This window comes from Heterocephalus glaber, unplaced genomic scaffold (genome assembly GCF_053883595.1).
Source record: "Heterocephalus glaber isolate CG9 unplaced genomic scaffold, H.glaber_assembly_v1.0 deba00001509, whole genome shotgun sequence".
NCBI lineage: Eukaryota > Metazoa > Chordata > Mammalia > Rodentia > Bathyergidae > Heterocephalus > Heterocephalus glaber.
This window is the reverse complement of record NW_028258325.1, coordinates 19,311,936-19,326,632: the sequence shown is the minus strand read 5'-3', so window position 1 is coordinate 19,326,632 and position 14,697 is coordinate 19,311,936. Positions and strand designations below refer to the sequence as shown.

The 14,697-nt window shown below is 37.1% G+C and overlaps 1 protein-coding gene across 2 annotated transcripts in view; it reads left to right on the top strand.

The window, feature by feature from the left end:
* Sepsecs (Sep (O-phosphoserine) tRNA:Sec (selenocysteine) tRNA synthase) overlaps positions 1-14,697 on the top strand; it is a 39,193-nt gene that overhangs the window by 3,124 nt on the left and 21,372 nt on the right. The window contains exons 3-6 of one of the 2 annotated variants that reach the window (XM_004847199.4): positions 1,297-1,415; positions 1,885-1,929; positions 2,838-2,991; positions 6,652-6,754. In XM_004847199.4, the coding sequence (XP_004847256.1) occupies positions 1,297-1,415; positions 1,885-1,929; positions 2,838-2,991; positions 6,652-6,754 (421 nt within the window). Of the gene's footprint in view, positions 1-1,296; positions 1,416-1,884; positions 2,044-2,837; positions 2,992-6,651; positions 6,755-14,697 lie in introns of both variants that reach the window. The other variant, XM_004847198.4, reaches the window with a different exon arrangement.

The window sequence follows — 14,697 nt, the reverse complement described above, 5'->3', positions numbered from 1 at the left end:
CCCACTGCCCTGGTCAGGGGAAAAAGAAAGAACAAAATTTAATGTTGTCTATATTTCAATTTTCTATTGTTGCATAGCAAACCTCCCCAGAACTTAATGGCTTAAAAAATAATTTATGAGATATTGAAAAATACAGTGAATGTATAAATTTTTAAAAAATGTATTACAGTAAAAGATACATTCCCATTAACTTCCCTCAAAATCCCCCCCTTTGCTTCAAACCCACTTAGCCCATTGTTCTTCCACCGAACAGTGTTGGAAGTACTCTTTTTTTTTTTTTTGGTACTGGGGATCGAACTCGGGACCTTGTGCTTGCAAGGCAGGTGCTGGAACCAGAGCTAAATTCTTGGCCCTGGAAGTCTTCTTTTATAAGTGTCTTTAGTTGTGTTGTCATGGCTGTCTCGATGTCCTGAATTGATTGAAAACATTTACCTTTCATTGTCACTTTGCTTTTGGGCAAGATCTAGAGAATAAGGTGAAGACGCACCATAATATGTTTATGAGCCTGCCTTTCACTTGGGTTATACTCAGCAGCAACATTCACTGTATTTTTGGTCATACTGTATAAAGACACTCACAAAAAAGGACTTCTAGAACAGCTCTAGAAAGGGGCAAAAATGATGGAATAAGTGTGTTAAAAGCAAGAAGGAATACTTTGAGGGGTATTAATGGCAATGTGTCTTTTACTCTAATAATTTTTAAAAATTTAAGCATTCTGTGTTTTGATCACGGCTTGTATTACTGTTTCTCATGGTTGTGTGTGTTAAGTGGGCTCAGCAGGGTGTATTGTTTTGGGTTTCTGGTGTAATTGTGGTCACATTTAGTCACATGCAGGTTCAAGTGGGCAGTTTATTCAAGATGACCAACTAACATGCCCAGCAGCTTAGAGGGCCTTGCTCTTTGGCATGGGCCTTTGAAGAGCTTGTGAAAACTTTAGGGCTTCTTGGGACCTAGCGTAGAGGTTCTAGACAGTCGCTTTGTTACGTTCTTCTTGGCCAAGCAAGTCACTAAGGCCAGCCCAGATTCAGTTGGAGAGGAATTAGACTGCAACTCATGGTGTGGGCCTAGAGGAAAAAAAGGAATTGAAGGCTGCTGTCTCTGGACCACGGCATAATTGATGATGCCATTTGAATTTAAATAGGATATTTTCACATTATTAATAGTTGAAGAAGTATATATAAAACAGCCAAATAGCGTCTCTGGTGTTATTTTGGTAGTTGTGTTTGCATAGTTGTATGTTTTGATTACTTACAACACTGAATGCATTTGCTAGTTTTTGGCCCTTTTTTTGCTTAGGCTCATTCATGGCATTGGACGGTCTGGTGATATTTCTGCTGTGCAGCCGAAAGCCGCAGGCTCGAGCCTTTTGAACAAAATTACCAATTCTTTGGTCCTGGACATCATAAAGTTGGCTGGTATGTTCCATATTAATCATAATATGTAATATTTGGTGACCATACAACACATCTTTGCCCAATTTCTTCTTTCTCTCTTTTCTTTTTGCTTTTGTTTTCTTGAGACAGGATTATGCTATGTAGTCCAGGATGGGCTTGAACTCATGGCAGTCTTCCTGGCTCAGCCTCCCGAGTGCTAGGATTATAGGCATGTGCCATCATGCCCGAAGCTCTAATTTCTATTAATGCTTCTTTCTAAGAAGATGAGTGGCTCTTTTAAAGGACACACATATAGAATAATTAGAGCAAAACAGGATGTAGTAAAATGAATACACATAAGCCACAAGCCCAGAGTGAATCTCTTGAGAATGAGTACAGAAAAAGAAATGTTTGGGCTGTAACTTTTATTATTTGATAAAATCTTTTATCATTTCTCCAAGAATGGTGATTTTTTAAATGGGATTACTAATTTATATTTTCTTATTCATAGGTGTTCCTGCAGTGGCAAATTGCTTTGTAGTTCCTATGGCGACTGGTATGAGTCTAACCCTGTGTTTTTTAACGTTAAGACACAAAAGACCAAAAGCAAAGTATATCATATGGCCACGAATAGACCAGAAGTCCTGCTTTAAATCCATGATCACTGCAGGTAAAAGAAGACAAGTACCACATGTAGTATTTTTGATATCCCAGTATGAGAAAATTCAAATTTTTTATAGAGATAGCTAAATCTGTTTCTTATTCATTTTTTAAAAAATTGTGGTAAAGCATATATGATATAAAATTCAGTGCATGTATTGTTTTATCCAACTTTTAAGTTTATAGGTATTTAAATATTTATTGTTAAAGGTTACAAAATTATTACATGTGGGGAGATACTTAACTACGAGCTAGTTAAGTGTACTACTTCAGTTGGAGACAAGTAATCCTCAGGCTACTGAAATTAAAGATTTCTTCAGAGGTAAAACATTAAGTTCATGATTGTGATTTGTTTCAATATTTGAATTATATTATTGTTTATAATCATCTCTGAAATAAAGCGAGCTCTAAGATAAAACTGAAATATTGCCAGAAAATGAGCAAACTTAAATTTCTGTGGACTGAAAGTGAAATGGATTCGTCATCCTTTTTGTTATCAATGTCTGTATTATCTCTGTAGATAATCTATTTAATTTCTGTTTTCCTTACTTTCCAGATTTTTTGTCATATTGCAGTATTAAAAAGAGCTGTGGTCTGAGTCTTCAAGTTGTCCTTCACATTGTTTTGACTGCCTTGACTAATGCGAGTACACTGAGCTGGGTCTTCTTTACTAGAGGAAGGCTCATCCCAACAAATGTTTAAAGTTCTCGTGTGGAATAGCACCGCTTCCTAGAATTCCCTGATTTTCCCTTATTTTGGTTCCCTTCTTTTAGTGACATTTAAATTTCTGCTTGGCTTGACTAGGTTTTGAACCCGTGGTGATAGAAAACTTTTTAGAAGGGGATGAGCTGCGCACAGATCTGAAAGCAGTGGAGGCCAAAGTTCAGGAACTGGGGCCTGACTCCATTCTGTGTGTTCACTCTACTACATCCTGCATCGCTCCACGAGTGCCTGATAAGTAAGTGATTTGTGAATAGTGAATCATCACTAGGGTTCATCGGTCTTTTAAATAAAATGTGATACACTAATTCCCAGATATGCTTACATAGTATTTGGTAGTAAATAGTGAGTGCACTGCTCTAAGAGAGCAGACTGGCCTTGTGGAGAAATGGCATAGTGGGAAAATAAATATTTGGTGGAGAAGAAGGGAAAATAACCTACAGGGAGGTGGTGATCCCATTACAGCTGAATAGATGCAAACTGTTTTCTTGCTCTTTATCCTGTTTCCAGTCTCTGAGCATCTTTTTCATTTAATGGAAAATTTCTTTTCTCAGTTAAATACTGGGCTTAGTTGTTTTCCATTGATTACTGTCTTCACTGTAATTTTTCATATGTAGGAATCATCAGTATTGGCAGGTTTTAAATAGAAATCTTTAGGATTATTTACTTTCCTTTGAATTTCATTTAAATAGAAGATTAACTCAGATGTTTACAGTGGTTTTCTGCATTTTGAAGATAATATAAATATTTAAGAAAATAAAAATAAAAGGGGAAAAAAAGCCAATGTTTGCTTTTCTAAAGGATAGGCATAGATTTTTATTCTGAAAATATAATAGGGCCTAAGTCTCTTAAAGCAATTTCTGTATTTGACAGCAACACTGATTTTCTTTTAACATTTTGAATATATTGGATTTATAGTTTTCTCGTGTCAATTATGTTTTGGTTTTCATAGAATTGTATTGTTTGGCAATAATGAATCCATATTAACTTTTATTACAGGCAGATTTTAAGAGGTAATTTAAAAATCATGCTCTTGAAAATTTTAACTTGCTACATTTATAAGTCTGTAAATTCTGTAAAATTTAGGATTTTATTTCTTTTATTTTGTATATTTTATATATGATTTTTTCATTACTTACCAGTCATTTACAATTTGTATTAAATATGTTTCTTCTTTGATTTTGATATATAGAAAAATTTTAACATACTAGAAATAAATCACATTTCCAGTAACAGTGTGGTTATTTGTATTAGTTGGATTATTTATCCTTGGGAAAGTTTTATTTTGACTAATTTTTTCAGTGTTTATAGTATGTTTGGTATATGTACTGTCTCCATTAGAAAATAACCAGGCTTTCTTTTTTCTTCTTTTGAGATGGGTTCTCATTATGCAGTTCAGGCTGACCTTGAGCTCTCCATTAAGCCTAGGCTAGCCTCAACTCACATCCTCTTGCCTCAGCCTCCTGAGTGCTGGGATCATAGGTGTGTGCCATCATGCTCAGCCTAAATAGGCTTTTTATCAGTCAGCAGAATTCTTATTTTTCACTTTTTTTTTTGGTACTGGGGATCGAACTCGGGACCTCACGCTTGCGAGGCAGGCGGCTGCACCACTGAGCTAAATCCCCAGCCCATCATTTTTCACTTTTTAGCAGTGCTAGGTAATGGATGTTTTTGATAAGAGTGAAGTTTAGGAAACTGGTGATGCACTGTTAGTAATAAGTTTCATTTTCTGACTTTCTTAAATTTAAAAACTACATTTGTTTTCTTGGCACCAGTAATTCCTTCATAATCTTTATTTTAGTGAACATAGTACATATTTTGTCTTTATTAGATAATTAGTTGTACAGAGAGGAGAACTCTCCTTGAATGTTAAGAGTGTCATTTTTTCTAAATGATACCTTAAGTTAGCTTCTAAATTAGAATATAATTTAATTCACATGGAAAATAATTTTCTGCTTGTCTTTTGCTTTTTAATATCTTTTTAAACATTCTATTAACATAATTGGTCAATTCAAATTATTTAAAACTACTCACAAGTGATTTTTTAAAAAATGAACTTTAACATTATTATGGTACCTTATTTTTTAAAGTAGTTCTTTTTTAAGGAATAATGTCATTAGGTCACACACGTGAAAGTGCCTTTTAGGAAGAAAATGTGTTTGTGTGTGTGTGTATCCCAGATTAATTTTGCTGCAGACATCATCTGATTATTGACAAAAGAAATTTCTGTATTGATTTGTAAGGCTGAATGATAAAACGAGTTTTTAAATCCATAAAACTTCAAGGAAATGGATTAAAAACTTCTGACAGATGAACACAATAATCCAATTTCCCATTTATAGTTTGAAAACATTAATTCACATCTACTGAAAAATAAACTGTATCTTGCCTAATTTGGCAATAAAAACATAAAGTGTATTTGAAATACATCCTTTTGGAGAAGAACTTTCATCATATAAAAATTATTTCCTGGGCTGGGGATTTAGCTCAGTGGTTCAGGTGCCTGCCTCGCAAGCGCAAGGTCCCGAGTTCGATCCCCGGTACCAAAAAAATAAAAAATTATTTCCTTCCAGGTTTTATATTGTAAAGAAAACTTTTAAGAAGTTATTAAACCATTGGATTTAGTTTTAGTTTCATAGCGTGAAGACATTTCTATTACAGTCACTCAGTCATAAGGAGTATTTTGTTTCATGCAGGAACCTTTATTTATGTATTATGTTGTACCTGAGATTTATTACCTTACTTTGCATAATGTTAAGACTCAAATTGTCTTAATAGGAGAGGTATAAAGTGAAGAAATAATAGTGAATAAGTGTAGATTTAAAACTAGCAGCTGTTTAAGATTCTTTAGTATCCAGGTTGTTGTAAAATGTGTTACTTTGATACTGAAGCATTTTAATGTTTTGTGTTTTTAGTACATTAGTCTATTTGAAACTACGTTTTTTAATTTTATGAGGTGTTTAATGTTAGATTTAAGATCTCCAGATACACTAATTGTTTTGAAGCTACTAGCTTCAGTATGATAAGCAACCAAAGGCGTTAAAAAAAGAGCATCCCAGTCACACACAAGTTTAAATATTGCATTGTTTCTCTTGTGTGAGAAACCCAAAGGGTAAATATGAAGCAAAATGGAAGAAATCGAGGAGCGGGAAGAACATGTTCAAATGGAAAGGAGAACAAAGGAAGGGGAAGGACTAGGGAGAAAGGAAGGAAGGGAAAAGGAATTTTAAAAAAAGAAAATGGAGGGCCAGGATTTAGCTCAGTGGTTCCACCACCTGCCTCGCAAGGGCAAGATCTCGAGTTCTGTCCCCGGTACCCAAAAAAAAGAGAATGGAAGGGAAAAAAGGGAAACAGAGCTTTTGTAAATGAGAGGAATAATGGTTGAAGGGAGGGAGGGAAATGAGAAAAAAAGAATTAGGACATGTTATGTACAGGTACAAATTCCCTATGATGAATGTGATCATTATGTATGGTAAACATATACTAATAAAAATTTTAAAAAATAAATTGATTCAGTTCCAAAAAAAAAAAAAAAAAAAAAGAGCATCCCACCCTGTGAGGAGTCATTATAAATAATCTCCTTCTGGCTTTGATAATAGGTTTTGAAATAGTTTAAGTTACTATATACAATTTTATAAATAAAAATGTGTTTTTTCATTTATTGGTAATATTAATTTATAAGCTTTTTAGATTTCCCTCAGGTGCTTGCTATATAGTTCCGAGCTGATGAATTATATGCTAAGATCCTACAGACAACTAAACTAAAATTTTAGTTTGTCATGTCTGTCCCCCCACGTACATTACGGTTGACTCTTACATTTCTTAAAAACAGTTCTCACATTGTAATTTGCAAAGCACAGCATGAGTGTGTCTTTCTGTTGAATATTTATGTTTATAGAATAGAAGAACTGGCTGTGATTTGTGCTAATTATGGCATTCCACATATAGTCAACAATGCTTACGGAGTACAGTCTTCAAAGTGCATGCACCTCATTCAGCAGGTAAGAGTTTAAAAAGATGCCAAAAAAAGTAGATTTTAACATATTTTGAGATTACTTTTCTCACAGCCTAATGTGGTAAAAATAGTTATCCAGCATTTTCTATTTCAGGGAGTGTTAGAAACTTGCATCCAATGCTCTCACAGTAAAAGTCATTAATGACTCCTTGGAATTATGGAGATATTGGTAATAGTTTTGGTAGACCAGAATCAACATAGTAATATTTCAGTAGATTTTAATTTTCTGAGACTGTTTCATTAGCAGGATCGTCACCTTTATAAAGTAGATTATAGTATTTTTAAAACTGTATTATTTTATTCTGTATTTAAGAAATTATTTTACCTTATCCTAGACTGGAAAGGACTTTATAAACATTGTAACATCTGACTATGGAGTTGGCAAGCTTTTTTCTGTTCTGTAAGCATCAGCTAGGTCCTGGTCATTTCTTCTAGGTCTAATTTTGAAAATTTGCTGTGGCCTGCAAGGCATTGTGTGCTGAGATCACTGCTGCTTCTCTGGGTTTCTTTCCCACCGTATCATCTGCTCTGCTCCAGCCTCTCTCGCTGCCTTTTCTGTGTCTCTGTCACCCACAGCTGCGCAGACCTCCAGGCCTTTGCTCTCAGTGTCTTTGCTCACCTTTCCTGCTGTTTTGTTCTTGTGGAGCGTGGCGTGGCTTCTTCCCTGACTGAGACTTTCCCAGACACCTTGTCTAGAGTAACCCCCCTCTTCTCGCTAGTCTTTCCTTTTGGGTTTTACCATATTGGGTCTTAGGGGACCCCATTTTTCACATTATGACATCACTGAAATTCGAATGTCTTACAATAGGTGATGTCTTACATTGTTAACTGGCAGTATTTTTCCTTACCTGCAGATAATGATGCTTCTTAATATTTATGGCCCCTTGCTCCCCGCCCCCCCCCCCCCCCGCCCTGGTCAAACTCAGGACCTTGTGCTTGCTAGGAATACTTGGTGCTGCTGAGCTATACCCCCGGCCCTGACCCCTTGCTTTTTATCTCCATGGTATTTAGTTATTGACAGTCGGTAGGGTTAAGGTTCTATTAGAGCTAGAGCTTTTTATTTATTCACTGTTAGCCTCTCAATACTTAGGACAGTACCTAAGACATAATTGACACTTAATAAACTGGTTACTGAATGAAATGAGTAAATAAGTGAAATATTATATTTATTTACCTGTGTATGATATAGGCATTGTGTACACATTGATGTTAATATATACATTCAGTTTGGGCATATGTAATTTTTGTTATGTGGACTTAAGTTATTCAGAGATCATCTGTGAACATACTGAAGCCTAGTAGAACCTATTTAGTGAGTGTTACTTGTATCATTTTCCGTGTAATAATTTCATCTTTGATATGTGTGGTTATATGACATTAACAGCTGATATACTTAATTTTTTTCTCAGAATTTGTATCAGTCAGGATGTTATTGACTGCAAGTGACAGAAATTTAACTCAGATTGATTTAACCAATAGGAAAATTGATTAATTTATGTAACCTAAGTCCAGAGATGGAGTGGGTTATAGGCCTGGTATGTTGGAATTTCTTAAAATCTCTAAAGACTGCTCACCATTTCCTTGGTATCCTTTTCATTATTCCTTAACTTTTTAAGGCTTCCTCACAATTTGAGACTAGATTATACCTAATTTGTATGGTAGCCAAGGAAGAGTGTACAGTTTTATACTGGAAATCTTAAAAATTTTCATTTCAGTTTTTTTTTATTGTTTCTTCACCTTGCTCTTCTCTTCCTCTTTAATTTTTAGTAGTCTTAGCTCTTTTGAAATGCAAGTATATTAGCATTACTGAAAGTTTAAAAAAGTAAAGATGAAGATTATTACCCTACCAGATGCCTTTAATGATTTATGTAGCCACATTTTCTTTTTTTAACATATTCCCCCTGGCTTGAACCACTGGTGGTACATGCATGACGCACCATCAAGCAGCTTGCACCTTTGGTGGTGCAAACGGCTCTGATTACTTTCATCACTCTTTTTACTAAAAAAATTAATAAAAAGCCACTCAATGGGACAGTCATGCATGTACCACTAGTGGTTCAAGCCACCCAGCAGCGAAACACAAGTTACAGCCCCCATTGTGAACGTGTTAAATGCATGCATTATTTTTACATAGTTACAGTGACTGTATACAGTTAACATTAAATGTTTTAAACTCTCGCACTCGCTTCGGCAGCCCATATACTAAAACATTTTAAACTCTCTGCATGCCTATAAAGTCTTCATAATGATCTTTTTAATATTTGTTGACAATTACTGAGCCATCACTTAATCTAGAAGTTCCCAGTATTTGGATGCTCACGACATATTTTGGAATACTAGACAATTCGGTGGCATAGTTGAAGACATTAAGACTGAACCAGAAGAGCTCCAGCATATGATACAAAAGGTGCCCTTAGATTTGCGATGATAGTATCTCGCTTCATCATCACCTCTCTATGTCCATGAGGTGTTTTACTAACATTTTAACTAGAAAAATAAAACTGTAGGGTGAGTGAATGAATTTTTAAAGGCCTATTTTGCTACATATATTCTGTTACCTTCTAAAACTGGCATGTCTGAAAAAGGAAAAGAAGCAATATAAAAACATTGTTTTCCTCACATTGGCCTTCATGAAAAGAAGATATGGCACGGTTGCTTTAAACCAAATAAATACATTGGTCTTGTTGAATGCCGGTTGCTGTTTCTAAGTAATTAAAGTCACCCTAACTTATGGTGTAGTTCTTACTGGTAATAGGTAGCGTTTACTGAGTACCAACCATGTGTGGTAGGCATCCTGCTAGGCTTTTAAAGTTTCTTAACTTAGATCACCCCGCTGCAGACAGGCAGGTCTGCCCATGCCCTACCAAGGTCCTGAGTCGTGCGGAAGACACCGAGTCACCCCGCTGCAGACAGGCAGGTTTCCCCACGCCCAACCTAGGTCCTGAGTTGCACGGAACATGCCGAATCAGCCCTCTGCAGACAGGCAGGTCTGCCCACGCCCTACCAAGGTCCTGAGTCGTGCGGAAGACGCCGAATCACCCTGCTGCAGACAGGCAGGTCTGTCCACGCACTACGGAGGTCCCCAGTCACGCAGAATAAGCCAAATCAGCCCTCTGCAGACAGACAGGTCTGTGCATGCCCTACCGAGGTCCCGAGTCGCGCGGAAGATCCCGAATCACCCCGCTGCCGACAGGCAGCCACCTGGTTCCACAGTACAAAGATGCAGAGGACACCAGACCACCAGACCAAGGTACTGAGTCCCGCTGCTCCCGGCCCAGAGGTAGGGGGTTCTGAGCCGCCGTCCTACTGCTCCCGGTCCAGAGGAAGGGGCTTCCCGGCCACCAACCCTCCCACTGCTCCCGGCCCCTGTCCTACCTCTCCCAGCTCAGAGGAGGTAATCCGGGCAGGCGCTAACAGGCCCCCGCCCCAGTCGAAATGAGAAAACAAGTAAATAAGTCTCAAAACCAGGCTTCCAGATCACCTACAGCAACCCCAAAGGGAAATGAGATGGAACACTCTGGTACTCAACCACCTGGACCCACTGAACTGGCAACAAAAGGGGATCTGGAAAAAATGAAATCAGAAATAATTTCTCAGATGACAGGAGAAATTGTGCCCCTAGTGCAAGACATGATTAATAAATCTAGAGAGGAGCTCAGGAACGTGGTGGAATCCCAACATAAGAAACAAATGGAATCCATAAAACAGATGCAAATAGATTTCCAGGACATGAAAAACTCCATTGAAAGTCTACACAGAAGAATGAGCCAATGTGAGGACAGAATTTCAGATAGAGAAGATAAGATTGCAATTAATGACTAGGAGAAGAAAAATTGCTTCAAAATTATAAGGGAACATGAGAAATCAATCCAGCAGCTGCTAGATGATGCAAAAAAGAATAACATAAGACTGCTTGGGCTCGATGAAGAAACAGGATAGAGTGGAGATGACATAAAACATCTCTTCACAGAAATAATGGCAGAAAACTTCCCAAGCAGGGGAAAAGAGCTTGACATACAGTTAAGTGAGGCATATAGGACTCCAAATAGCCTTGACCAAAAATATCTACACATAGGCATATAATTGTTAAGATTCCAGAAACACAACAGAAAAACAAAGTTCTACAAGCAGTCAGAGAAAAGAAACAAATCACATACAAAGGAAAGCGCATCAAAATCACAGCAGACTTCTCAACACAAACCATCAAGGCAAGAAGAGCTTGGAGTGACATATTCCAAGCCCTAAAAGAAAACAGCTTCCAACCCAGATTGATGTACCCTGCAAAACTATCTTTCAAAATGGATGGAGAAATAAGATACTTTCATGACAAAGAGCACCTTAGGAACTTCGTGAATACCAAACCAGCACTCCAAAGAATTTTACACAATATCCTAGGAACAGACATTGAGGATCACAATTCCAGGAAGCAAAGCAGAATGAACCCATCTGGCATGACAAGAAATCAAATGTAAAGGGGGAGAACCCAACAAAAAAAAAAGTCATGGCAATGACAAGTCAATACGTTTCAGTTATAACCATGAATGTCAGTGGTCTCAATTCATCAATCAAAAGAAATAGACTGGCAGAATGGGTCAAGAAGCAAAATCCAACCATATGCTGCATACAACAAACACACTTAATTCAAAAGGAAACTCAGACTGAAAGTTAAAGGGTGGAAAACAATACTCCATGTGATAGGAACCAAAAACAAAGCAGGAGTAGCTATCCTCTTTGCAGATCAAGTAGATTTCAAACCAACACTGATTAAGAGAGATGAAGAAGGACACTACATCCTTGTAAAGGGAACAATCCAACAGGAAGAGATGACAATCATAAATATCTATGCACCAAACACTAGTGCGCCCAACTATATAAAACAAATACTAACAGACATGAAAAATCATATATGCACTAATACAATTGTAGTGGGGGACCTCAACACTCCACTGTCACAAATAGATAGATCAACTAGACTGAAAATAAGTAATGAAATACTAGAACTCAGTTGAACTCTTGAACAAATGAACTTAACAGATGTTTACAGAGTCTTCCACCCCACAAAATCAGAATACACATTCTTCTCAGCTGCACATGGGTCATTCTCCAAAATAGACCACGTACTCATACATAGAACATGTTTAAGTAAGTGCAAAGGAATTGAAGTTATCCCCTGTATATTATCAGACTGTAGTGCGATGAAATTGGAGATCCATAGCAAAAGAAACAAAAAATTTCATAAACGTGGAAATTGAACAACATACTTCTGAATAACCAATGGGTCACAGAGGAAATTAAAGAAATCAGACAGTTCCTTCAATTAAATGACAGTGACAGTACAACATCGAAATCTATGGGACACAATGAAAGCAGTCTTACGAGGGAAATTCATAGCAGTGAATACACATATTAGGAAAACAGAAGGAGCCCAATTAAACAACCTGATGCTGAACCTGAAGCTTCTAGAAAAAGAAGAGCAGGATAACCGCAAAGCTCATACAAGGGAGGAAATTATAAAGATCAGAGGAGAAATCAATGCAATGGAGACTAAGAGAACGATACAAAAATTTAATGAAGCCAAGAGTTGGTTCTTTGAAAGAATCAACAAAATTGACAAACCCTTAGCCAACCTTGTCTGAAAAAGGAAAGAAAAGGCCCAAATCCATGCAATTAGGAATGAAAAGGGTGAAATTACAACAGACCCAGCAGAAATCCAGAGGATCATAAATACCTACTTCCAGAACCTATACGCCAATAAGATGGACAACACAGAAGAAATGGACAGATTCCTAGATACATATGAATTACCAAAGTTGAACGAAGAAGACCTAAAAATTCTGAACAACCCAATATCAACCAATGAAATTGAAAATGTAATTGAAAACTTATCAACTAAGAAAAGCTTGGGCCCTGATGGCTTCACTGCTGAATTCTACAAGACATTTAGAGAGGAACTACTGCCACTACTGTTTAAACTCTTCAATGAAATTGAAAGGGAAGCAATACTCCCAAATTCATTCCTGGAAGCAAGCATCACCTTGATCCCCAAAGCAGAGAAAGACCCAACCGAAAAAGAGAACTATAGGCCAATCTCACTAATGAACATAGATGCAAAAATCCTTCATAAGATACTGGCAAACAGAATGCAGAAGATCATCAAGAAGATCATACACCCTGATCAAGTGGGATTCATCCCAGGGATACAGGGATGGTTCAATATACGAAAATCAATCAATGTAATACACTATATCAATAGAGCCAAGGACAAAAATCATATGATTATCTTGATAGATGCAGAAAACGCATTTGACAAAATCGAACATGCATTTATGATAAAAACCCTCCAAAAAATTGGAATAGATGGTCTCTACCTCAAACTGATAGACGCCATCTATGAAAAACCAACAGCCAATATCATACTAAATGGTCAAAATCTGAAATCCTTCACACTAAAATCAGGAACAAGACAAGGATGTCCACTGTCATCACTCTTGTTCCGTATAGTTCTGGAAACATTAGCCACGGCAATTAGACAAGAGAAAGAAATAAAAGAAAGATAGGTAATGAAGAAGTCAAATTGTCATTATTTGCAGATGACATGATACTCTATATAGAAGACCCCAAGAACTCCACCAAAAGTCTTCTAGACTTAATAACCAAATTCAGTCAAGTAGCTGGTTACAAGGTTAACACACAAAAATCAATAGCTTTCCTCTACACCAATGACATACTCACTGAGAGAGAAATTGGGCAAATAATTCCTTTCACAATAGCATCCAAAAAATGGAAATACCTAGGAATCATCCTAACGAAAGAAATCAAAGACCTCTTCTCTGAAAACTATGGCACTCTGAAAAGAGAGATTGAAGATGATATCAGAAAATGGACAGACATCCCCTGCTCCTGGGTAGGAAGGATTAATATAGTGAAAATGGCCATACTTCCCAAACTGCTATATAGATTTAATGCAATTCCAATTGCGATCCCAGCAGCATATTTCACGGACCTTGAGAAAACAATCCAAAAATTCATTTGGAGCAAGAAGAGACCCAGAATAACAAAAGCAATTCTAGGTAACAGAGACATGGCAGGGGGTATCATAATCCCCAACCTGCAACTCTACTACAAAGCTACTGTGATAAAAACAGCATGGTAGTGGCAAAGAAACAGACTTGAGGGCTAGTGGAACAGATTAGAAGATGCAGAAACAATGCCAGACACACTCAGCCATCTCATCTTCGATAAAGGAGCCAAACACCCTCATTGGAGGAAAGATAGCCTCTTTAAGAAATGGTGCTGGAAAAATTGGGCTTCAACTTGCCAAAGATTAAAACTAGACCTGTATCTCTCACCATACACTAAACTGAAATCAAAATGGATTAAAGATCTAAATATTAAAATAGAAACTCTGAACCAGTTGGAACAGAGGTTAGGTAGAACTCCTGAAGACATCGGTGTAGGAAAAGATTTTATGAACAAAACCTCAGTTGCCTGTGAACTAGCACAAACAATCAACAAGTGGGATCTCTTCTTATGAAAAGGCTTCTGCACAGCAAGAGAAACCACCAGCATTGTGAAGAGACAACCCACAATGTGGGAAAAAATCTTCACCTGCTCTTCCTCAGACAAAGGTCTGCTATCTCGAATCTATGAAGAACTTAAAAACATCAGACCTCCCAAATTTAAAGACCCAATCTGTAAATGGGCATCTGAAATGAACAGACATTTCTCAGACAAAGAAGTAGAAATAGCAAATAATACATGAAAAAATGTTCAACATCACTGGTCATTTGAGAGATGCAAATGAAAACAATGCTGAGATTCCACTTCACTCCAGAAAGAATGGCTGCTGTCGTGAAATCAACCAATAATAAATGCAGGTGGTGCTGTGGGGAAAGAGGAACCCTGCTCCACTGCTGGTGGGAGTGTAGA